Genomic DNA, 26,641 nt, shown 5'->3' on the forward strand with positions numbered 1-26,641 from the left:
AATAACCCAAACTGTCTGTACATAAAAACATCACAAAACAAGGTGAATAGAGAGATTATTTATTATGTGTTTTTATATGACTATTATACTGTCAGTGTTTCACATTGTTTGACTGGCAAACATTTAATAAACATTGCAATGCTAATAAAACTGTTATACAAAAGAATGTAAATCATCATCTTCATCATCATGATCAGAAGTATAATATATACTGTAAGTTATACATTTAACATTTAAAATACTGCAGTAGGAATACACAAAGTCGTCAGTAGTGGAGTCAAATCCCTGTCAGACAGTAGTTCATGGCTGTTCGAGGAAACGTGGAAAACACATGGTTGATTCATATTATTTAGGTAAACGTACTTCACATTAGATCGTTGATTAAAAATCTAAAAGAATGTAAACTAATCTACAGTACAGTCTCTAAATGGCCCCTGATTGTGGCTTTACACATTGAGGTGTGATTCTTTCATTATGAAGGTTTCTCATTATACAATATATAACGTGGCGATGATACAGTACATCAGAGTCTGCAGAGTGTCCCTTTGCCACTTTCTCCATCACAATAATACAATTTAGCACATCATTTGCTACTGGCAACAGTTACTGAATGTCGTATTCTGAAGGAACCCTAATAGAAAACAAACAAACATTTACATTTGTTATTATTTGTTATTATTCAGGCTCTAAAACAAGCCTCTAAATCTAAAAAGCACATAATATGTGTCTTCCACTACGTTATGGCTCACACTCAGGAGTAAGGACCAGCAGGACTGTATAATGTGAGGACGGACAATGTGGAAGCATCCAAAAGTGGAGCCTAAAAACACCTGGATCGCCCCCTTGTGGCAGCATTTTATGGCCCCCGTCACGTCAGCTGCAGCTGTTGTTATATATAAAAATCCGCTGTAGTAGAAAAGAGTATTTTAACTGCTAAATAACCAGAGATTTTGGAGCATTAAGAGCAAATGTTGCAGTACATAATGTGTTGATCTCATGTCGACATTTAAACTGCATTTATGAACCAGTCTCTCTTTTAAAAAAGGCTCCAAATACACTTGATAAGCCACAACTATACATGGCTTATAAATACTGCAGTGTACTGTATATATTAAAATCATCTTAATTCAGTAAATGCTAAAAAAAACACAACAGATTTTTCAGTAAATATATATTAATATCTATATGCAGAGCTTAAAAAACAAAAGACTCACTAGATTTTGAGGCTCAGATTAAACCACGAGTCAAATTAAAGGTTAAGAAACCGCGGCTGAGTATGTGAAGATCAACTCTCAGACGTTGGGAGGAGGAACTCGACTGTAGCTTCTCAATCCTGCCGCTTCTCCATCATAAACCTTTGTTGTAGGTTACCACTTTGCAATCTGTTGCCATGGCAATCTCCGGCTCAAGGCGAGACACCTCAATCTGGAGGAGGAGGAGAAGAAAAATCATTAAAAACTGAATTTAGCTCTATATTCATTCAATCATCACCCGCTTTGTCCTCCATACGAGGGTCGTGGGGGTCGCTGGTGCTAATCCCAGGTGACACGGGGTGAAAGGGCGGGGCTTCAGCTCGACATCTACGACTGAAATCAGCTTGACTTTTTAATTAAAAGACGTAGGTAAACACGAGGCGTGTGGGTCGAGGCTGTTCATGTCCAGTGGTGTATGTGTAATGTGAATTTTTTATTTATTTTTTTTCCCCAGCTGCTTCCCTCAGCCATCTGGCCCTGGATTCATCATCAGCAGCAGCAGCAGCAGAAGGAGGAGTTTGTGTGACAGTACGATGAACCCCGCACCTGAGAAATCTGCGGGAACAGGCTGATGGCCACAGGCAGCGAGAGGCCGAACGTAACCAGGCACACGAAGCTGTGGACGGGCAGCAGCAGTCTGCGGTGACTCTGCAGGAACCTCAGCCTACACGAGTCAAGACAGTGAGACAGAGGCGTGGTGAGCTGGTGCAGTTTGAGCGTTATTTATAGATCTGAGACAAAAAAAAAAACCAAACCAAATACATCTTTCTGCAGATTTGAGAGAACTACTTCACGCAATTAGTGGGTGGGATTTTTTTTTTTCTGTCTGTGTGAAAGTTCCTCTTGTGGGTTTATGAGTCAGACTCTGCAGATACTGCACCCTCATTACTCCAGATTCTTCGTTTTTTACACATTTCATGTTTTCTTTAAGGGACCGTTTGAATAAAATACATCAGGTTCACTTTGGAGCACAAAATGAATTCACTACAGAAATGGTGAAGTTGTGGGTAAATTACAATTAAATGCATTTTAAAGCAGATTATTCTACTCCTTTGGACAAAGCTGAACATGTGGAGTTTCTATCTTATTTATTTCGGAAAATAAAGCTTAGTTACTGAGCTTAAATCAGGAAACTATAGGTAGGTTTGTGAGGACCTGTGACCTTTTGTTTTTTTATAATTTTTTATAAAGTTGACATGCAGTTCTGTACATTTTAATTGCGTTTTGAGTTAAAAGATTTTAAGGAGGATTAGTTAGTTAGTTCTGGATTTTTGGATGATAACGATGTCGGATGTAATTCAGTGTGCAGTGTTTTAAAATGGAAAAATGGATGTACTTGATTGGTTATTTTATCCATTAATTAGTAGACAATCTATCCATATTTACGTTTTGTGCAAAGATATACTGGTTCTTGCCTCTCATATCAATTCAATTGTCTTTATTTTTCCTTTAAAGTTTTGATTTCCTACAAAATACTACATTATAAAGGTGTCCGATTCTGCCCTGGGACTCTGTGATGTGAATTTCTCACCATTTTGCAGCCACTTAGTGGAGCCAGCGATTACTCATAAAACAGAAAAATTGTATATTTATATGCAAACCTCTCTAGGTAGGACATGATGATGGGAGGCAGGACAAAGATTGGCATCGGGAGAACCACACGTGTGAAGGCTGTTTCCATGATCGCCTGAGGGAAAAAAGATGAGAACATTGTGCACACGCTTCATTTCAACACTGCACGGAGTTTTTCATGAAATCCGATGGGAGCTGAATAAATATGAACTTTGCAGGAAATGATGCATTTTCACAATTAGAAGTTATTCAATACGGTTACAAAGCAATAAAGCAACGCGGACGCCGAGAGAGCAAGGACATGACTTCTTTATACTTTTAGTATTATGTATACTGATTTACACTAACTGCATACATAATACTATGTATGAACACTAATATTCTGTCTCAGAATTCACATAGCACCTTTTATATGCTGCAATTTTTATATTCAAGCTTACGTTCGTCATCTATTCGGCAAATGTTTGGACTTAAATGTGCGAGCTGCGTTAAAGTTTTTATTTTCTTGATATTTGTATGTTTTTTTTTCCATATCTTAACTATTAGATTACATTTTCTGCTTTAATGTTTACACCAGCACGTTGGACTGCGAAAAATGTTTTTTATCCTCACCCTAACCATGACAAATCTAAAAAGCTTACTCACATGTCTTGCAGCGATTTTGGACGATCCCACCACGTTCCCGTTGTTGTCCAGCACATCAACACCTTCAGACAGTTCGTTGTGTCTCATCAGCCCCACGTTACAGATGTTTGCACTGGCTGCACAGGGCAGACAAAAGAACTGTATGAACACTACTATTAGTAGTACCAGTAGTATCAAGGTGTTGTTTGAGTATTAGGGCCACATGTAAAAAAAAATTCAAGAGAAAAAAGTCAGAATTTTGAGATTACAGTCAGAAATCTGAATTCTAGGATTAAAGTCAGAATTTTTCAATGTATTTGTTTTGAATGTGGCCCTAATACTCTTCCGTACATGTGGTCCGTACATGTGGCCCTAATACTCTTTCGTACCTGTGGCCCTAATACCCTTCCGTACCTATGGCCCTAATACTCTTCCGTACTTGTGGCCCTAATACTCTTCTGTATATGTGGCCCTAATACTCTTCCTTACATGTGGCCCTCATACTCTTCTGTATATGTGGCCCTAATACTCTTCTGTATATGTCGCCCTTATACTCTTCTGTACATGTGGCCCTAATACTCTTCCTTACATGTGGCCCTAATACTCTTCTGTACCTGTGGCCCTAATACTCTTCTGTACATGTAGCGCTAATACTCTTCCTTACATGTCGCCCTAATACTCTTCTGTACATGTGGCCCTAATACTCACATTAACTATTAGATTATTTTTTTTGCTTTAACCCTTTAACACCTAAGTCCACCTGGACTTTTTTAAATAAATATTATTACATTATATTTATTTTAAATGTCTTTAAGCTGCTCCCTCTCTAGGGGTCGCCACAGCAGATGGTCCGTATATTTGATTTGGCAACACTCCCATTTATCCAGGCTTGGGACGGCACATGGAGACCCTGATTTACACTATTTTAAAAATTTTCCCACAAAAAAAAGAAAACAGACGCTGAAGAAGAAAGAAAACAAACTTAATCAGCAAACCTTTAACACTGGAACAGTGTTTGTGTGCGATTTAACTGCAGCAAAACAAAACCTACCTACAGCCGGGAACGGCACTAATCTCTGTATTATCATTCTGGTGGCAGGGGACAACTTGTTTGCCTTCTGAATCAGCACGTTCAGCCCGACCTATAAAACACAAAATCAACCTAAATATGACAAATACACGCACATTAATAAGCAAAAACACCTTTGGTAACAGACATCAGACTGAACTAATGGATGAAACATATCAGTACAATGTCGTTTCGATTTTATTTGTAGGAGAGCTAAAACATTCTAACATTTCACAAATTCACTTCTTATACCAACTACTGTTTGCAAAAACAAGAACACAAGATATTAATCAAACTCACGGCGATGGAGACAGCACTCGTCACAGCTCCTATGTAGCCTTGAAGGAACTTAGATGTAGGCGTGGGCTGAAGTGGGACAAAAGAAAAAATACTGTTTTTCAGACTAAAATGATGTTGTTTTTTCTTCTTTCTTTTTGAGAAATCTGAGTACAGTTTCTACCTTGGTGGCGTTGCGGTTGGCATAGTTCACACAAGCATTGTGACTCTGATTCAGCCACTGCAGAAAAGAATAAGGAAGGAAACAGGGAGATATGGTGGTTACAATACAGCATGAGCATAAATGGAGGACATGAATGAATAAAACAGGAGAAAAGAGAACAACTTTCTATCTAAATAGCTATTTAGATAGATGTGACCAAAATGCACCACAGGCTAAATGCAATGGATTTACGGTGTTTACAGTACCTGCCATATAATGGTTGACACCACAGTCTGATTTGGGAGGAGAAGGCCAATGACCTACAGTAGATGAAACCAGAGAATAAGATCTTATTTTTATAGCAAAATAAGTCCAGTCTCCTTTCATCTATCCCCAAAACATGAGCACATGAATGGACCTCTGCACAGCCACGTTTACTTTTCTCTATGAAATGTGTGTTGATTTGAATGTGTGATTTGAATGCGGGACTTACAATTGGCGTTCCAAATGGCACATAACCTGCACAATGAGAACAATGTGAAAGAAAAAAACAACGGCTAAATGGACGAAAAACTTCATCAGCAAAGATCTTCATCTGAGGTCGTACCTGACATTCGAAATGGCATGAAGATCTTCTCTCCTGTGTCAGGGTGAATGATGGCCTGCGTGCAGAGAGCATGGCATCATCCTCATGCTGTCAGCAGCCAGAGGCTTGAATGTATGAGAGAGTGCATACACGGGAACCTGTGCTCACTTATGACTGCTCTGCCACTCACTTACCTGCTTGATCTTCTGGGCTTCCCACAGCTGCGCAGGTTTGCAGCACATTATGGAGAAAAAAACACAGTTCACAATTAGGCTTCCTGCTTCTGTTTTTTGGATACGTGGCATTTCTTTATGATTTAAATAAGGTGTTTGGATCTGGCCAGAACTTTGTTTTTCAGGATTCAAGGTTTGTAAAACTTTGTAAACTCAAATTCAAGCATTTTAAGATATTTCAAGGTTTGTTTTTTACGGAAGAGAATTAGGGCCACATGTAAAAAAAAAATGAAAGAAAGAAAAAAGGAAAAACAGCATGAATTCTGAGAAAAAAAAGTCAGAATTCTGAGGTTTAAAGTCTAAAAAAAGTCAGAATTCTGAGGTTTAAAGTCTAAAAAAAGTCAGAATTCTGGCTTTTGAGAAATTTAGAGAAAGTTTGAATTTAGAGGAAAAAGATTAGAAGTTTAAGTTTAAGTTACCCTTAAATTTAAGAATTATGAGATTAAAAAATCAGAATTATGAGATTAAAGTGGGAATTCTGACTTTAAAGTCTGATAAAAAAGACTGTTGTTCATTTTAGCAAAAGGATAACAACCTGTATACAGTAAAAGCCTGTGACTAAAGTGTACTAGTGTAATTTCTTTCTGTGGTATTTAATCAAAACTCCTTTGAGGATCAAATGTGACCATATTCACCTGAAGATCAGTGACTCCAGCTGGGAGAAAACCCTGTTTGTAATCATCGAGGAGTTTGATGCATTCCTTCAGCCGCGTCTGTAAACAAATGAAAGACAGAAGAAAACTCTTTAGACTTATTTGACTGCATTTTTGACACTGAATAAATAGCTGAAGTGGAAAGTTTTTGCATATCCAAAGCTGCAGAGACCAGTTGCTGTATTCACATTATGTATTAATCTTTTTAAATGCTCGTGAATTTTTCATTCAATTTTTGGGGTTTTGGGGAAAAAACTGAAAAAGACAAACTTTTAAATATGAATAAATAAAAAATAGTTTGTTCGATTCAAACCTTGGTCAAATCATTCAATGGACGCAGCATGCAGATAACGATACATCATTTCTGACCAAACCGATTAATAACAACAACAACAACAACAACTAAAATTACATACTGCAGTTTTAATATTTTGCCAGAGCCTCGGCTCAAAAAACATCAGTGAGGTCTCGTCACATTTGCTTGAAAACTAAAAAAATGATGATGTATTGACTTCCTGTCAGTTGCACATTGTGTACAGCGTTGATAATATTGACAAATTGATTTTTACCTCTGACACAAACAGGGTGCTGGGGTCAATGATGTCTATGAAGTGTCTGAGACGCCCAAGGAAGGAACCCTGGAAAAGACAAAAACAAGAGTTAATTCTCAGTGAAAATTGACTCACGTCTCCGTGAGTTAAACATTATTCCCGTGAGTCCTCTGCACTGATTTATCGCCACTTTACCGCTGTACAACATGGCTCTTTATCTGTCTCCCACAGACGCTGTGAAATAGTAAGTATGAAGTCACTGTGTGCTTAAAGTATCATGTACAAGTACAATTTAGTGTTTCGCATCCACGGAGCCACAGCCGGGATTACGGTTGAACTACTGCTTAATTTTTATCACGTCGTATTAATTAATTTAAACTGCTCAGTTGTTTGTTTTTTTACTCGTAATTCAGCACACAATTCTGCACACTCAGTAATACCATCTGTGAAAAGTCAAATCCCTGCAGGACAATGAATTGCTGCTAAGAAAGGAACCAAATCATTGATTAAGGATCTTTTTTAACTTAAATTCTGTAGAATATAAAGTAATTTTGCCCAACGGTCAATGTCTCAGTAGGAAAAGCACACGTGTTACTCGAGTTACTGATGTTACTGAAAGTGAGGACAGGAACAGAACTCTGCCATCGTTCATTTCATCATTTACTGCTGTGATTTTCCTTCCTGTGACTTTCTCTCCATTTATGTAGAGATTTATCCCAAACAGGAAGCAACAATAAATATTCCCTGGTGTGTTTGGCATAAATTGATGGTTCCATTAGAATGGTACAGTCATGGTACAGTTAATGGATGGCAGCGTACCGCAGACACTCGTATGAGAACCACCATGCAGGACAATAAATGCTTATTTTGTCTATTATTAATGAGATCATTTTGCTCTGTCATCGTCCTCCTCTTCCTCACATTAACTTAAAAACACTGGTGTAGTGAAATTAGATTAAGACGGAGCGAGACATAAGTAGGGTTGTGAACGATAAACCGATGCAACCGGATATTCGGTTCAACAAGTGAGCTCGATTACATCGATTACAAATGAGATCATTACTATTATTATACTATTATAATTCCTAAATGAATTGATGGTGGAGACCCGTATGTTAAAATTTTGCACCTTTGTTACCTACTTCTAGTGTTGAAAACACTATGCTCACTATTCTCTCTGTGTTACTTTTAACACAGAGTTAAACATGATGTTGATGCAGCCAGACTTTTTTCGGTCCATGTCTAAAAATAAATACATTGACATGTGATTTTGTGGTTGTTCTTTTTTTTTTTTTAGATTGCATTTTTGCTGGAGCCATAAAGCAACAATGCTTGGGGATATGTGGACTTACACTTACATATTTGAAAAGAAAATATTGTACTGTGCTGTCACTTTCATAGAATTGACAAATATTAACTGTAGAATCAAATCACATTGTATCGTTCTTATACTGTATCGATTGGTATCGAATCAGTCTGTAATAAAAGTATATCGTTTTTGAATGGTATTGCAACCCATGTGTCTAGATGCGTATTGGATTGTTTGTGCAACCCTAGAGATAAAGTGACTCTACTTATTATTATTGAAGTTATTGTTGTTGTTTTTTTGTTATTTGTTTTGTTATTTTCTTACACACTCCAAAGTCAAATTTCCTCAGCTGCACTCCGAGCACAGTATTTCTGATTTTCCTCCAAGCACCACCAGAGGAAGCTCATGTACACGTACCACAGTCTGAGAATCTGGTTTTAGCCCCTCATCACCTCACACTGTTTCCAAAGGTCAAAAACTAAACAAAACAAACACAATGTATTGATATGCCGGCGTAAAATCGATACATTAACACCACGAAATGCCAACAAACGCGGCGTTAAACGCTCAGATGTGAAATATCGCGACAATTAAAGAAAAATAAAGACAAACGAGGAGTCTTTGTTGTACAAGGGAAACAAAAATACTGCTGGAAATGAGCCGTTTGAGACAAACACTTAACAGACTAAGTGCTGAACATATTCTTCAGAGTCGTGCTTGGAGCTTCTGGTGAAGTGTTCTCTGTTTCCCTCTGCCGTCTACATCGGCATGCCAATTGCTAAGTGCGGCGTGCGTGCCAGCAATCTGAAAAGGCCCAGTAGCAGTTTATGCCAAGAGTGTGTTTGGTGAGCCAGATGGGGGCAAAAAAACATGGCAGCTTTCATCTGATTCCCTCGGACACATTTATCAGTTATGAAGTGACGGCTTCTCTATATTCAAGTATCTCTCCAGCACAGAGTCCTAATGGAAATGACTGGGAAAACGACCTCTGGTCCATCTAATGACCATCTACAGCGTGTCTCTGTTTTTTTCTGGCTTCCATCCTCCTCCTCCTCCTCCTCCTCCTTCTTCTTCGTCTACAGGCCGTATGCGCTGCTGCAGTGGATCCATGCATGTGAGGAGCCGGCTTTAATTATGCATGAGTTTCAGCTCCGCTAGAGAGTACACAACAAGGCTGAAGCTGGAGACGGAACTCGGGGAGAAAGCAGACACACACAAACCAGGCGAGATTTATGCTGATTCAAGGACTGACCTAATTTAAACTGCTCTGACACAAAGAAGTGGAAGTGTTACAGCGCCGTTAATCAACACAAATCACTGGCTGCTAAAGGGAAAAACAAAAAAGCAGGTTTCCTGGTGGAGGAACTACTGTATGTATGAGCGGTGCATGAGTGACACAGAGCTGGAAACCTATTAATAAGCACTCACTTTTGTTTTTTAAATCACAGCGATATGACAACTGTACATGAAATGAATTTCTGTGTGTGCACCGTGCAGTGTCATGACACAAAAAAGATCCTCAAGACGTAGACATGAAACACACACACACTCACACGCACCTCCTTTATGTGTATGTGAGGTCACACTGAGTTTCTTTATGGCTGTTTTAACCTGGAACTCTGGGACTTTGAGTTTGTTGAGGGTTCTCGTGGTTGTTCGAGATCTTTTCTAGGTTTTCTTGCATCTTTGCAGTTTTTAGAGTTGTTTTCTTATGTCTTCACTTCGGGGATAATTCACTACACTACTCTCATCACATGACAAAGGAGGTGACGCGTGTCTCTAGTTATAGCATGTGCTTCTGCTTAAGCATTAATGTGATATTTAAGGGGTTTTTGGATCCTATCGGATTTCATGATTTTCTTTTTCTGTTCGCTGATCCATCCCATGAATGAATCAATGAAAAAAATGCCTTTTGTGTTTTTATTGTGTCCATGTTTCAACAGCACATCGACAACAACCGGTGATTTATTTACACGTCGGACTTCAACCTGTTTAGTGCCATCACCAGCTGAATAATCTCCTATGGAGGAAAAAAAGGAAGCTCGACTGCAGAGCTCACACACGTGAAGGTCACATTATCTTTCAAGGCTGACCAATGCAAATTTATCGGAGCAGATTAGAAACTGAGACACACACACACACACACACACAGACCGTTCATCTCTATAAGAACTCAAGCTGCAGAAAGATGTATAGAATTAGATGTCTTTTATATACATATGCTGTATATAAATTCACATCTATACTGCAGTTTCTCAGCTATTCTGCACATTTGAAGCCTTTTACACCCACTTCTATTGTCTGGAACAGGTCATACCGTTCTTCACGTGGTGTTTCCGGGATTATATCTGTAAGTAAAGCAACACATTTATCATAGACACTAAAATTGTATAAATCTCAATTTTTGTTGTTGTTTTTCCACACATTGCCACACAGTTCAGGGTGTACCAGTTTCAATTTGGCCTGGCATAAGACAATAAACAATATTATCATCACCCATCACAATTAAAGGTGCTAAGGTGATTGTGGTGAATTTCATGTGGGGGGATTTGGGGGATTCTAACTCACCAGCACACAGCACATGCAAATTATTTTGAAGTGCCAAAAAAGGGGTATTGACTCTTTCCAGTCATTTCCAGAACCTGGAACCTTGTTATATTATTTATAAAAGTATTTATAATCTTGTTTTTCACTTAAAATGTTTCCTTGGTAACATACTTGTAACATAGTAACAGTGACATTTTGAATACAAGTCCATTTTCTTTTGTAATGTTAGTTAGTATTAGCTCTTCTAACAGGATATAGAGACCAAACTAATGATGTCTTATTAAAACTACAAGAAATAGTTAACAGAGAGAGAAAGGGGGAGGGGGGACATAATTTAAAAATGCATTGTGTCAGAACAAGGGATTAAATTATGGGACTGTCGAACAGATGAATGAAAACGAATGTGCACAATGCAAATTTTAAATAAACATAAGGATGAAGAACAGCAGTTTAACCCACGGTCATGGAAATGGTCGTGTTTAAAGCCATTCAATATTCCTGTGTTGTATCGAGAACTTTAAGGACATTTTAAAAACTGTATATCGTGTAAATAGTTGGAGGAAGTGGTTGATAAATTGAGTTGAGTGTGTAATAGGAATGTGATAGGAACATATATTTACAATTTTGTTTTTTAACATGTGACAAGAAGGAAATAAAATTGTGAATGTTGATGTGTCAAATAAAAATATTAACATTTCACCTGAATATGTGAATACCAACCAAATGAAAGGTATGAAAATGTGTACATTTATAAATCTGACAGATATATTGTCACAAGATAATTAAGATTTGTTGTGATTTCCATTCAAAAACATATCTGTCAGTGCAGTCAGGTAATGTTATACAAGAGCCCCCACTGTACACGTGAATGATTCCACATTTGACGGATATCTGCTTTCTCACTGGCCAATGAAGCTTATAGAAAATTAAAAACCAAGACAAATCGCACGTTGATCGTGATGAAGTGACAAAAGAAGGAGAAGATATCATCCACACATGAGCTGCAGATCTCTCACACGCGGCGCTGCACCGACACCAGGGTGTGAGAGAGATGATCACACGAGCGATCTGCGATTCTATCCCCGGCAACTAAACTGTGACAAAGTCACAGCTGACGCGGTCACCATCTCAAAGTTGCTGCTGCCTTTTCTGAAACACCACAGAGCATCGCGTCATTCGCAGATCACAGGCAACTTTGTCCACAAAGAGTAAGAAGAAGAAGAAGAGCACCCAGAGAAGGAGCGGGGCGGAGGAAGAGGAGGATCGGGAGGAAGAGGAGGCTGTTTTCCCACCGCAAAACCCTTCAGCAAATAAAAAAAAAAACCGGGACTAGCGCGCTCGTTAACGGAGAATAACGAGCACTTGACTCACCTGGTCGTATCTGGGTCTGCCGAGCTGGAAGGCAGGACACGCTGCGGATTCCGCCATGACACCCAACTATTTATTTATTATTAATGTAGTGAATCATGAGCCGAGTGTCAACTGGAGCCAACTACACTCACGGTGCCAACTCTAGTGAAGCGAGCGAACCGCAAGGTCTGCTGGGACGCGGAGTCCTCTCCTCCTGTGCGTAAAAGCCAGGCAAAGTTGAAAGCGCGCGACGAGTACGCGTCCCCCCCGAATAGTCGATCCGGTGAAAGCTGTTGCGTAACTGTTCGCATTGATCTCGGGAGAGATAACAGTTGATTTGCCCATAGATGTTTGACTGAGCTGTGATCAATAATTATATGAGGAGGAGGAGGAGGAGGAGGAGGAGCCTGGTGTCTGAATGGAGTGATGATCAGCCCGTGGACTACTTTCAGGAGCACATGTGCGTCAATGGATAATATATGATGTCTGTTACAGATGGTGCGCGTTATTGTGAGAAGCTCTAGGTGGCTCTGCAGAGCCAGGAAGACAATAACAGCCCTCCCCATCCCGGCCATCAACTTCTCACTCTGCTGCCCTGAGGAAAACAGAAGAGGAGTTTTAATAAAAAAACAAAAACAAAACACCACACCTTTTTTCCCCATAGTTGTGACACAAATTCTAATGTAGAAATGAGTGTAAAACAGCATCTAACAATCTGAAATCAATGCTGTAGGAGAGACAAAGCAGAGTTGACACACTGTAGGACAAAGAAGACTTAAAACCTTAAAATCGTTTTACTCTAGCCTTCAACTAGCTTCATTTTATTCCACTCTGTGTTGTTTTATTTGCATTTTTAGTTTATTTTAAAACCAAAACAGGGTTTTTAACCTTTTGACTCAAGTCTTTTCTTATTTTATTCCACCCTGTGTTGTGTTTTACTGTTTTATTTGCATCTTTTGTTTTATTTTAAAGTTATAACAGGATTTTTTTTTTACTTTTTTCTTCATTCCGCCCTGTGTTGCGTTTTATTGTTGTATTTTAATGTAATGTTCTTTATTTCTATAGCCACAGTTGACCAAAGTGCTTTACAAAATAGCAACATTACACACCCACAGCATTAAAAGCAGACGGTAAAAACACATTCATGGAACATAAATCAAAGCATAAAGAAATACCAAATAAAAACACAAGAAGAAAAAGTGTTGTATTTGCATCTATTTTATTTTTTATTATCAGGTAGCATTATTATTATTTGATGGAAATCCATTGGAATTCTTTTTAAGCGTTATTTCCGGCATGTGCATAATATTCTGTGGCGCCATAAACCTCATAAATCTGAAGTAATATACAGAGGTTGCTGTGCAACCTACACTGCGGTGAGGAGCGCACCCTAGTGGAAAGAAATAAGCATTGCTGCAGTATGTCATGTACATGTCAGGTCAAGGGGCCACATGGTTGGTGTAGTCTCTGCATGTTTTTGCATGCAAACTCCATGCAGATTTGGGGATTAGGTAAAGTGGACACTCTAAATTCTCTTTTCGTGTGCCGTTCCACGCTGGTGGAATGACCTACCGAGTGCTACCGGAACAGGGGCGGACTCTTGAAGACCCAGCTCTTCCAAGAGCATCTTCTGTCCGAGCACTTACCTTACTAGTGGACTGTTGTTTGTCTCCATGTGGCCCTGTGATGGACTGGTGACCTGTCCTCGGATGGGATTGGCACCAGCGCCTTCTGCAATGTGTTACTGGTGAAGAGTAAAAGAAGATGAGTTGAATGAATGAATGAATGAATGAATGAATGAATGAATGTCAGGTCCATAATAACAAGTCAGAACCTCTCCATTGATCCATGTGTACTTTATTTTTAATTTTTTTATAACAGTACAGTACTGCGGTCATCTAGAGCATTGCGGGTAGCTACAGTGGTACTGGAGTGGTATTAGAAGAGAATATATTATCATGACAAAAGTATTTTTGATAGAAATAAGTTATATTCTTATTTTACGGCACAGATTGTTTCTACAGTAAAATGCTGCGCAGAACAGAAACATGGGATGGAACGAAAATATATATTAAAAACATTTTCTCGGGTTTTAATGTTACAACAATCAGGAAGTTAAGGAGCTGAGAAAATAATGATAATAATTAAAAAACAAAAACTCTCCATCCTCTTTTTTTTGCATATCATACAGCGATGTTAATGCAGAAACATCTCTCGTAGTATTCACACTATATGTCTTGTAGCATTTTCCTAAATATACTGAATATGTAATGAGGTCAAGTTAACCTTTGTGCACTATTTGAGTTGAAAATCTTGCTTCTCTGCTTTCATTTTTAACTTGAACTAACATCGTATTCTTGCCAGCAGACGTCTTTGAATCCCTGAAGAGCATCATCTGATGCACCTCCAAAAACAACCGTTCCCTCTGGTGTGTTGAAGCAGTGAGGTTAAACTGAAAAAGCTGATTACCTGAAATCATATTAGTAAGCATCGGTAAAAGAATTATTTGCATTCACTTTAATTTAAGCTCTTTTGTGTGTGTGTGTGTGTTTGTACGTGCCAAATAGAAAGTGCATGCATGTTGGGTAATATTGTGTCTACATCAACAGGGCAGTATTAGCAGTGAGAAGAAGACCTGGATGATTTGTGGAGCATTTGTTTGACTGTAACAGTGTTTATCAGTCTTCACTAATAACCCTGTGTTTTGATGCCCCACAGAGAGGAAACAGTCTTCAATCACACATCATGTGCAGTAAACCTCACACGCGCGCTCACGCGTCTGCCGTCACTTGTGTCTGGTTCGCACTTGAAGCAACGTCGGTGTCTGCTCCATGATGCGCAGTAAAAGGTTATCGATGTAGTCCTCCAGGTCCCGGACCTGTGCCTTGACCTTTTTCAGCTCGGTCTCACATTTTTCCAGCTTCGCCCCCTGCTGGTCGGAGGCCGCTTGCTGTTTCTGCATGTCCATCTCCTGCTGCAGCAGCAGGGAGATCAGCTCCATGTTGGTCAGGTGCTGGTACTGAGCAGAGTTGTCCACAGTCGCCTCCTACAGGAGAGAATCGGTAAGGTATGTTATTTAAAGGCTTGTAAGAGTTTATAGTGTTTTTTGATAGTTGTATGAATTACTGACATAAGAGTCAGCATTTCCTGAGCTGTGTGTGCCCCCTGCTGGTCCTCCATGTTGAGAACCAGACTAAAGCCTGCCCCACACTAGAGGAGAATTGGCCAGATTTCGGTCCTGATCTGGCCATTCCGACAATCATGGTTAGAGCTGAAACAATTACTCGATTAATCGATTATTAATCAATTACTAAATCAATCGACAACTATTTTGATAATCGATTAATCGGTTTGAAGCTTTTTTCATGATTAAAACAAGATTTCTGATTGTTTTGGCTTCTTCAATGTGAATATTTTCTTTGTTTCTTTGCATTAAGTGTTGTTCAAGATGTTCCTCAAGATTTTCAGTCAGAAAAACCACATTACTGTAACTTTAGTAACACTGTAGATCAGAGTCTTGGAAGTAAAGTACAGCGTAATTTTGAGAGAGCAATATTATGTAAATCCATACGTCAACTCCATTGCCATATGTTATTTAAAAGTGAAAGCTGTAATCAGAGGGTCTAGATTAAATCTATTGCTTTGTTGGAAAATAAAAATAGGCACAATTTCAATCGCAGGTGCCAAATATGAAGCGAGTCACAGGAAACAATGAAGTCGTCACAGCAGCAGTGTATTCATGAACACCATGTGCCACGCTGGCCTTAATAAATGCTCATGGAGGCATTAAACAGACTCCCAACCTCACAGCTTTCTGTGATTTAGTGTGACATCCTAATGGCTTCTCTCGACTGTGTGCACACAGCGAGACACTTTTTTTAAATCCCATTTATTGCTTGTTGAAAGGTACCACAATTAAGGGGGAATGGTTGTCTGCACACAGCTCAAACCTTAGTGCTGCTTATATGGTAAACCAGCTGCATATTAAATATCTGCAATCCGGGAAACTCTGGAAAATCACCAGGAAGCACCAGAATCCAGCCACGTCACCTCTTTAAGTCCAATGTGTGAGAAAAGAAGAGGAGTAGAACACAATTTTAGGACCTGAAAACTCTTTTCTGGGCCAGTAAATGGTGTCAGGCTAACAGAGGAGTAATGGGATCAGCATTTCTCTCCCAGGTGCTGAAAGTAGGAACCTCGGTCTAACAGGGAGCTGGTAGGTAACAGCTGCACACTTACATGTCTTTTTTTTAATTGCTGGACTGGACTGGACTAATAAAGCTCCTAATATTTTTGTAGAAATTAACATGGAAGTTCCCCCCCCCCCCTTTTCAGACATTACCTGACTCTTCTCAGCTTCAGCTACGGCCTGGTGTGCAGCGGCACGTCCCGGGTGGATCGTGGACTTGAGCTTCTCCAGAACCGAGCGGCCCTCCTTCTTCTCCGATTGGCTGGAGGTCAGTGGCTTCACAGGATGAGTTCTGCAAAGCAGAGAGGTCAGCCCTCACATTTTTCGACACAGATGTACGGTATGTTTGCTATGAGAGCAGCAACGGCTTCTGGAGGGACTCATCGTGTACGGTCAAGTGACAACAATGAGTCACTGTCATGTTTGAGTATACAATCTGCAGTTACTCTGCATCTCCAGTTGCTCATGTGCAAACCAGAAAAATGCTGACTCTGCGATGGTTTAGCAAGCACTGCAGGCATATTTTAAATCTGCTACTTTTCTGTTATTTGGGCATTTTAAAGTGTGTGTGTGTGTGTGTGTGTGGGGGGGGACACTTGCTGAAACATCCTGTTCCATCCTATCCTTCAGAATAAGAGGAAAACATCTAGGGAGGAACACAGGGTTTTACTTTACAACAGCAACAACAACAACAACAACAACAACAACAACAAGGGAGTGTTTAGACACAGAAAATTAGAATTAATCTGAAATGTAAATATACAACGGGAAGAAAAGCTGTGTTACTGCAATAACTATATTTTTTGACAGTACTTGAGCGTAAAGAACGGATTTGAATTGCATTTTCTGGGGATGGAGGGTGTAGATTTTGGTGGAGGTTTGCACTCTTTCACTACATTTTCTAGTTGTTTTTTGCAATTATTAGTGAAACTCTGAAAAGAGGGTGAGTAAACAGCCCAGCAAGTGATTGTATGACTCTTTGTTTGTACTAAAAGCACTGCTGAACTCAATGATTAAAAGTTCTCTCCTGCATCCATCGTAAAATGTTTAAAACTGAACCCAGTTGGCACTGGCACTGGGTCTTTTGAATAATTTAGTGTTCTTTAGCCCAGTCATGCTCCTGCATCTCTGCTGCCCATTCCTTTGTATTTAATATTATGTGGCAAATTGTCTTAAATTATACACTACCTAACCTGACAACTATCTTACATTCTGTATTCTAGTGATATAACCTACAGCTGTCTGGAGATGTGTATATATATATATATATATATATATATATATATATATATATATATATAGCTCTCAGCAGGTGGTCAAAAAGCAGCAAACGTAGCTGAAAGAATGTGTAAGAAAACAACAAAGTACAGCAGCCAACAAGACGCTGAAACATGAGATGAATAACATAAATGCAAAGCAGTTGCACAGCAGTTCTCATCCAAACCAGCCAACATTTGGATCGGGGAACTTAGAGATACACAAACACATTCTACACCAAATCATGCCAGGCCGACAATAAACAAAGCAACAAGAGCAACAAAATGTAAAAGAAATAACAATGACTGTGTGTGTGGGGGAATATTTTCTTGCGACTACAGATTGTAAGTAATGACCTAGTGTGAGGATTCTCACCTGCTCTCCTGATGGGGCAGGTTGCTAGCTGGTTGTGTCTCCTCAGGCAAAAGTGAGTGCCTTGCATCGACCAGGGGCTGGTCAGTGGTGGAGGTGGTGGAGAAGGAGGTGCAGGAGGTGTAGGGGGCCACAACCAGTGTAGTGCTGGCTCCAACATGGGGCGCCGTGTTTGAGAGATTAATGGAGGGGCAAAAGACAGGGGGAGGGTGGAGTTTAGCCTGAGCATCAGTGGTCAGGGAGAGTGTGGAGGGGATGGAGGGAGAGCAGGACTCAGGCTCTTGCAAAGATTGTCCAATCTTTGACTTAGAAGGGCTTCTTGAGTCTGGCGCTACTTTGTCATGGAGGTCTTGAAAGCTGATCGCAGAGGGTTTTCCCGTTAAACAGAACTTTGTAAGGCGAGACATGTCATCTTTTAAAGACGTTGTTTTGGTTCTATCTTTAACGACGTGCACGTCTGTGTGTTTATCTAACGGCAGCATGGAAGATTTGGTGGGCTGATATGACATCGGCCCCTCACAGACTTCTGAGAAGTTTTGAATGAGGGACAAAAGCTGCTCAAACTCTTTGTCTCCACTTTTGCTCTGGCTGCTTGGGCTGCCGCCGCTGTTCTGTCTGGACAGGCCTTTAGGTCTAAAACGTGCGCTCACCACCCCGGAAAATGACTCTGTGGCTTGCTTAGCTTGTGGGTTGCCGTTATCATCAGTGTCTCTTCGTGTCTTGTTAAAACCATTGTTGCCTGCCATTGTATCTTCACTAGATTCTGTTTTAAAACTCGATGAGTTAGACATTTGCTTTAGAGATGATGATTCAGCAATCTCACTGCCGTTGACCCTGGAGTGACCCCGTGGTGCAAACTTAGTAAGCTCGTGTTGACATTCTTGGCAATTGCCTTGGCAAACCGGAGACACTCTGCACAGTTTCCGCGTAGCAGCGGTTATTTCAAAAGAGGAGTTCATCTCTGGTATGTAGGTGTCCTTTAACGTGAACATGTCCTCATGTGTGGTCTCCTTGTGGCAAACAGCTGTCAGTGAGTCGTCTGTTGGTTGTGAGGAATTCCCATCCAAACTGACGATGCTTCTGAGAGTATCCTGTACCTCAGATTGAGAGGAGCCGTCTGAATCAATAAATCCAAAGTCCAAGTTATTCACATTCATATTCAGGTCTCCTAACACTGATGAGAAAGACACGTTATTGTTGATACATGTGGTTTCATTTGGATTAGACTCAACTGCCTCTTCTACTGGACCAGAAGTACCATCTAGTGCCTTTACCTCTGGGTTAGGGGAAGTGGAAGTAGTAGTAGACATGTTCAAAATGTCTTGAACAGAGTTCTCACTATCAAGCAGCACTTTGTTTGTGGAGTTCTTTAATGCAATGTTATTTCCGGGAGTTTCCTTTGTGTTTAATGACAAAAGATGATTGTTTTCTACGGGTTTTCCATAGTTTACTCTGCACAAGCGTCCATACAAATCTTGCTCAAACAGCATCCCTCCCCAGCGGTCAGCTTCATCTTCTAAAGGCTCATATTTGAACTTTTTGAGCTTTTCTTCAGAGGTGAATCCTGGTGTTGTGACGTTTGTTTGCTGTTCGGGGGGAACACTGAGGGAGTCCGAGGTCTCACTGTGCGCTTGAAGGTCTGGAGAGACACTGTTTCTTCCGTGTTGTAGTGAGGCCACGCCGGTCTGTGAGAGGAGGTAGGCTTCTTTATGGACGGCTAGCTCCTGACCTCTGTGCAGCCACCCGTCGGAGTAAATCTCATTCACCGAAGTTCTTAACAACCTCCTTGGAGGTAAAGGGGGAGGCTGCCCTTCATGTGTATGAAGCTTTTGTGTGTGATTTACTGTATTAAGTGGATAACTACATCCATGAGATGATGTTGGACTAGTTCTCAGTCTTTTTTGAGGAAGATTCCCTTTCGGTGTATTGAGTCTGCTCGAGGCAAAAGCGTCAAAAAAGTCGTCCCACTCTCTTGCACTTTCTGACATGGATCGATGGGCTGTGTGGTTTGGGGAGTTGGATGCAGGTACTTTAGGTAATAACGCAGGGAGAGATATCTGTCTGGCTACTGGCCTGGGGCGCTCCCGCTTGATAGAAGCTATATTTGTAGCATTCGTAGCAAGAGAAGGGCTGGGCGTGTGAGGCTCAGAGGGCAGGGTGGTGTAATGGAAGGGGGATGAGCCAGAAGAGGAACAGGGGGCAAAGGTAGGGGACCTCTGTGACTCTTCCGCTATGAGCTCCTCAAAGAAGGGGTTGCGCTGTATGTGTGGGAGGAAAGGATTGGAGGGGGAGATGGGATTTGAGGAAGGAGAGTTGGAGGGAGTGAAGGGATGAGACTGACTGCAGTCATCAGGTGAGACATGACCAGAGGGAGAGGAGCACTGAGGGGGGAGAATAAGGGAGTGAGGGGGTACATCTGAGCTGCTTTCTACCTTAGGAGAAACTTCCAGCCTGTGAAAGAAAATAGGGCACAATAGTCCTCTTAGTTAATGATTAGGTTGATGACCAGGTGACCAGGTTACCGAATGGTGAACATGTTTCTTACACAAACACAAAGCACAACTAAAATCCCGGCTGATATTTCACAACAAAGTGTCTTGCTCAACCAACTTTAGTCTCAAAAGTAAGATTGGCCAAAAAAAGAATAGAATTGTGGAAAGAGTAACACAGATTAAACAAAAAAAGAAGAAAAAAAAGCAAAGCACATTTGCAAAATAATCAAGCAAACGAAACAAAATAATAGTAATAATGCACTGTAGCCATTCAAGACCATCTCTGTTGGGTGAGCTCATATCAGCATGGAATGAGTTTCCTTACATCGTCTTGCAAGAGCTATTGTCTGAACCGCAGGGATGTTGCATCTTTTATAAGTAAAGACGACACACACTGGAAAAGAAAATACAAATGCTGGAGTGCTGTTTGTGGAAAATATAGAGCGAGGTAATGACACCGTGTGGTGGTAAAATGGAGAAAAATATGCACTAAATCAATGTCCATTTTCAAATGAGCCAGGAGAGAAAACAGAAAAAAACTCAATACACCCAAGTGAATACAGGCCTCCCATGTGCCTGATATTATTCCTGAATAAACGACATTATTCAAACATGGTTGGAGCCCAGAGGTGATCCTGCAAATGACCCTGACTCACCTTGGCTTGTTCTGGGAGTCACTGGAGCCAAACCACCCTCTGAGCCTCCCCTCAGATGTGTAGGCAGCCTGGTTCAGGTCTGACTTCACAGGTAGAGACTCACTCCTCCCTCCAGAGAATAAAGTCTTTCTTAGCTTTCTCCCCTTTTCAGGTGAACCAATGGCAGAGGAGACGACCGGCATTGTGGTCTGCATGGAGCAACCCTCTGTCTGAGATTGCTGAACTGGAGGAAACGACGCCGCGGCTGCCTTTTCTTCCTCCTTTTCCTCTTTCCTTGTCTTATCAAAGGACCAGCGGCGGCCCTCGGAGAAGGAACCTTTGTCCTCACTTCTCTTGGTGAGGTTCTGCAGGGAACGCGAGAGCGGCGAGCACTTCTCCAGCAGGACCAGCTTGGACGGAAGAGTACCCGAGCTCTTTGGAGTCGACAGCTCAGAGTCGTAGACGTGGCTTCCGTTGATACACAAGGACGACTTGGACTGAGTCATGGTCTGACCCTTGAGGGATTCCACTGCTGGATTTGTCCAAGGGAGCGCTGTCGTGATCTTGCTGGCTTCATCGCTCAAGGCTCGCTTGTGGGTGAGAACCTTTGTGGTGTGCTGGCTGGTGAGCACTGTAGGACAGAAGGAAGAGCTGAGTTACGAAATGTGAGGATTCTCCATGTTAAAGCAGCTGTAACTGAAAGAATTATAATGTTGTTTAAATGGCCCTACTGTCCCAACTTGACAACATAACAGTATATTATTTACAATTTTGTGTTTCCTGATGATCTTTCACTGGTTGTGACTCTGCTGGTGACAGGTCCATAACATCTACTGGTGGTTCCAAGGAACATAAAACATAAAAAATTAAATGAAACATTAGCGTACCATATGTATTTTCTGTTACTAAGAGTCTCTTAATCAAAACAAAAAGAAAACACCTGTTTTGATGAGGTTGGGAAGCAGCGACTCGAGGAGGTTTGTCCCAGAATTTATAGAAGATACAGGTTTATTTATTAAATTGTCAGTTATCTTGAATAGAAATATGAATAATTTTCAGGTATTTTAAAGTAGAAATGAAACACAGAGACACAAGTGCAGCTTGGATCTCATCGTCACATGAAATAGAACCTCTGTATCTTCTATTATTATTATTTTGTTTGTAATCATCTTTGCAGCTTTGCTGCAGCAGCATGACTCACAAAGACACTGTGGGGAATGCTGATTTGTCCTGAGCTAGCCTTATTTCTCACACACTTCAGGAATCTTACCTTTTTTAGCGAGATCTGCCTCTCCATAGTGGGTGTCCACTCTCACTTTGCTAGTGTAGATGGGGGAGCTGGGAGGGTCTGAGAGCAGATCCAGACTGGGTGGAGGGCCGGGGTTATCACTGGCCACGGAAGACATACTACTATCTGAAGCAAGTGACGAGCACGACCTGGTGTCTGACGACTTGCGCAGCTTCCCCTTGAAGAAATCCTTCACCTTGCTCCTCTTCTCCTCTGGTACCTCCACGTCTTGCGGCTCGGTCGCTCCTCCGCCCTCGTCTCCAAACGGCTGCCCTATGGATCCTGACAGGGCGGCGTATCGGCCCGGCACGATGGCTGACGAGGACTCCACGTCGCCCCTCTTCCTCCCCGTGACTCGATCCTTCAGCTTCCCAAAAGCAGAGCGGGGCTTGTCCTTCATGGTGAGGTCGAACATGCTGGCCGTCATGTTGTTGCGAGTGAATTGGACCGTCACCTGGAGTTCACCGCGTTCCTTCTCCTTCCGTCCTGCCTTGGAGTTGAGCTTGAACCATCTGGAGGAATAAAAAGAAATGAGGCAGACTTGTTATCTGGCCATTCACTGGGACAACCCCCCCCCCCCACTGATTGCCTTTTGGCAATACTCTCCGTGAACTGTATTGCATAATCTGGAAGAAATGCTGAGAGATTATACTTAAGAGAAAAATCTTTGAAAACAAAAGCCAGATTCCTGTAAATCCGCCCACCTACACCTGGCATGTATGTGCTACAGAGGACGAGAACAACGTGACGAGTCCACCGATGGAACTCGGCCCCCTGTGTGTTTTTAAGTGGACCAGAGAAAGTGTTGGAGCCAAAGCTAACAGCAGGAATTTAGTGTGAGTTTCACTCTGTGTGTGTGTGTGGAGGGAGAGAGAGTGGGAGAGAGAGAGAGAGAGAGAGAGCGAAAGGGCGGAGAAGCCGCAATTAAAGCCAGATGTGTTGTGTTGCTTTACTCTGCTCTTCAGTGATCACAGTGGTGATGTTTCACATGTTACTGGCGAGTCCTGTTACGTCACCTGACACTCAACCGAGGCCTTCGGAGACACACTTTCAAGACGCACAGAAAAGTAAACAACAAGCTGTAGCTCCATCACGTACTACAGTGATAGTAGTAAATAGCAGAAATGTTATGTATTGTATCTTTTAACTGTTTAAATTGTTGTAGCTGCTGGATTTGTAAACGTCAAACAAGTTAGAAGTGTTTTTCCTCTTGACCAGATATTTACTTGCAAAACACCTGCTAAATATTGTGTGTGACATATTGTTTCACTCAGGAAAATACACCATTTCAAATCAAAAGCAGTTCAGCCAGTGCTAATACTTAAAGGTCTGGTGTGTAAGAATTAGTGACCTCTAATGGTGAAGCTGCAGATTGCAACAACGGAGGACAACTTTGAACTACTTTGGCTTTCACATACTCGTTCGGGCTGCTGTAGAAACATGACTGCGCAAGATTTCTGCAGAAATCAAATTATTAATGTTCTAAAGTGACTGTACACTTAAACAAACATCGTTAATTTGATTTATGGGAACAGATCCCCATTAATATTACACACTGAACTTTTTACAGCAAATAATCGGATGGAAAACTTTCATAAATAATAAAACAGTTCCATCTCTTAACTTTGCTCACCTTGCGTTGGTCTATAATTACTTCTCCAGACTCACTGCGTTTGTCTGAGAGTCACCTGAGCCTGTGTGAGGTTTCTGTTGAGTCCTCAACACATCAGAGGAAAAGCAGAGGAAGCTAAAAGTGAGATCGATACAATAAAAGGTACTGATCTCTGTCTGCACTCAGAGTCATCGTGTCACGGCTGCACCAACATTCCCACAATCTAAATCTGCAGAGACATTGTGAATGTAATTGTGTGAGGGGGAACAGCGCCAGGTGTATTAAACCTGCTGTCTCAATGCTGAGAGAAGTCATATTTATTTTTATGTACACCATAAAAAACTTGGTCCAAATTTACTTCACAAATTTCAAGGACCTTTGACCTTTCATGATCAATGCTGTAAACCCCCCCCCCCCCCCAATTTCACCTGCAGTTTACAAAGCTGAAGCGTCACTGACGGCTCTATTTATAACTGAGCTGAGACGCCAAATGTGTATTTTTGACTCATTCTCAAAAGCCACACCTGGATACAGGAGCAGGTATAAGACAGAAAGGACGCAGTATCCCTCTGTCAGGTCTTTAGTGTTCTATCATAGGTGTTAAAAGAACATAACAGTGTGGCATTGTCAGAAATATTAGCTGCAACCCAAGAAACAATGTCTGCTCAACATGTTTCTGTCTGACAGGAATTGCAAAATAAAATGCACTTTTATGGCATTGTTGGAAAGTAATATCATGCTAAACATTTAATTTAAATAAAAGTGTCACTGGAAAAGGAGACTTTACCTGGTCAGGCTAAAGGCTAAATGGGCAGGTCCATGAGTGCCACCTAGGGTCTATATTTATTGTGGATTTTGTCGGATTTAGCTACTTTACTATTCTATAGTTTTTTTCATAGGCTACTTTGAATCTGATTCAGTCATTTTGGTAATGATTGGACCAATATCAATAAGTATTGTATCAGTTCATCGCTAATGTACTTTTATATTGTTTGTTTCTACTTGATAATTAGCATTTTATGACTCATTTTAACCTTGGGAGGTGCTTATTTGCTGGAAAATATCTCTCTGATGATGATGATTATTGTTATCAGACATGATTAATCAGGCACAGGCTGCAGTTACACATAAACACAACCTACTCGTCTCGTGGACACGCGCCCTCCTGGAATATCCTATCGAGTGGGATGATGGTTTGACCGAGAAACACGTCCAGTCCGATCAGCACCCGGTGCATGACCGTGAGGACCAGGTCCCCGCTCCCCGGGGGATAGTCGCCCCGGCCTCCCTCCTCCAGGATCCCGGGCAGCAGCTCGAAGCAGCACTCCTCGTTCCACTCTGGCACCGCCGCCTTCTCCACGAGCCCGGTGGTGAACTTCTCCTTCGCCACCTGCATGATGGTGTAGAGGTAGCGGCTGCCGTGTTTGCCCTTGGTGCGCAGTCCTCTGGCGCGGAGGACGGTGACATTCACGTGTGTGGGCACCCATCGCTGATCATCATCCAGGTCTATTAACGACATCATTGTGGCGCCGTGTGTCGTAAACGTTTCCTCTCAGCAGATGTGGCTTCGCTGTCGTTGTCACTTGATCATTCCCCCAAAAAAACAAAAAATCCGCGCTGCGCCAGAGTTTCCGTTCTGCGCAAAAAAATACCTCTGCAGAATGCCTCCAAAGTGCGCGGAGTTTAGCCGAGGTCAGTTTCCACACACATGAGCAGACATTGTCTTTCTGTTCAACTTCAGGCTCTGCTACTGCTACTGCTGCTGCTGCTACGTGACGTTCCCAAATGCAATCACTGCAAACCTGGTTAGAGGAAGATCTGCATCAGTGTTACTGTCCGAGCTGTTCACGGCCCGCCCTCCACCACTACAGCAGGCCCGCATACAGTGAGGCAGATGCCGCAGAGTTTAAAGAGAAACACCCTGCTGCTGCTCCCCTTAAACACACACGCACACACACACATACATATACACACGCGCGCGCACGCTGATGCTGTGGAGAACTGTGGGCATTACTGCATGTCATCTGAAGACACGTTCAGCTTTGCTGCTCCTGGTTTTGATCCTGGTCCACAAACACAAACTGCAGACAGTAAATGTGGTTCCCTCAGACTCAGAAGTTTCTGGGCGGAACCTTCACAGATGTGTTGTTTTTGTTTCATGAACTGCAACCAATTCCAAAAATGTCAGTTCCCCTAAAAGCCAACAACATGCAGTGACTGTGTAGGAAATGCTTTAATATAACCTATAAGTCGTTTTAATACTTTTTCATGAGTAACTTGATTCAAAATATTAATATTTGTGCACATGCCACTGCTCATGTTCATTGTCAGGTCTGGTAAATTCAAATATTCATATATAATGACTGCATCAGTTACTGTTACTGTTTCTCCCAACTACAGCGCCATCTGGTGGAACAGGACCAGCAACAGCACAAGGTGCAGCGTTGTTTGCTGTGTTCACATTCTCCTTTTCTTCTTTGCGAATTATTGCAAAAACTCAACACTGGACTCTTTTATTAAAATAATAATAAAAAAAAAAAAAAAAAAAAAAAGAATTAAATTAAATATTTTTTCATTTATTGTTAATTAAAGCTGCAATGCGTAACTTTT

At 41.3% G+C, this 26,641-nt stretch overlaps 2 protein-coding genes across 2 annotated transcripts; both read right to left on the reverse strand.

Moving 5' to 3' along the window:
• Window positions 1-43: 43 nt before the first annotated feature.
• Window positions 44-12,764, reverse strand: sfxn5b (sideroflexin 5b). Its single transcript, XM_058648912.1, has 14 exons — window positions 12,208-12,764; window positions 6,999-7,067; window positions 6,412-6,489; window positions 5,738-5,764; window positions 5,565-5,619; window positions 5,451-5,476; window positions 5,224-5,277; window positions 4,979-5,035; window positions 4,819-4,884; window positions 4,501-4,591; window positions 3,471-3,586; window positions 2,855-2,940; window positions 1,800-1,917; window positions 44-1,425 (listed from the first exon to the last, which is right to left on the reverse strand). Exons 1-14 carry the CDS (start codon window positions 12,262-12,264, stop codon window positions 1,348-1,350), a joined length of 978 nt encoding a protein of 325 aa, XP_058504895.1. The 5' UTR covers window positions 12,265-12,764; the 3' UTR covers window positions 44-1,347.
• A 1,263-nt stretch (window positions 12,765-14,027) lies between these two features.
• rab11fip5b (RAB11 family interacting protein 5b (class I)) lies at window positions 14,028-26,135 on the reverse strand. The gene is made up of 6 exons (XM_058650227.1): window positions 25,174-26,135; window positions 22,402-22,931; window positions 21,153-21,762; window positions 18,008-20,455; window positions 16,529-16,667; window positions 14,028-15,232 (listed from the first exon to the last, which is right to left on the reverse strand). The coding sequence occupies exons 1-6, from the start codon at window positions 25,551-25,553 to the stop codon at window positions 14,972-14,974; spliced, it is 4,368 nt and encodes a 1,455-aa protein (XP_058506210.1). The 5' UTR covers window positions 25,554-26,135; the 3' UTR covers window positions 14,028-14,971.
• Window positions 26,136-26,641: the final 506 nt, after the last annotated feature.

Source organism: Solea solea, chromosome 14 (assembly GCF_958295425.1).
Source record: "Solea solea chromosome 14, fSolSol10.1, whole genome shotgun sequence".
In the NCBI taxonomy this organism is placed as follows: domain Eukaryota; kingdom Metazoa; phylum Chordata; class Actinopteri; order Pleuronectiformes; family Soleidae; genus Solea; species Solea solea.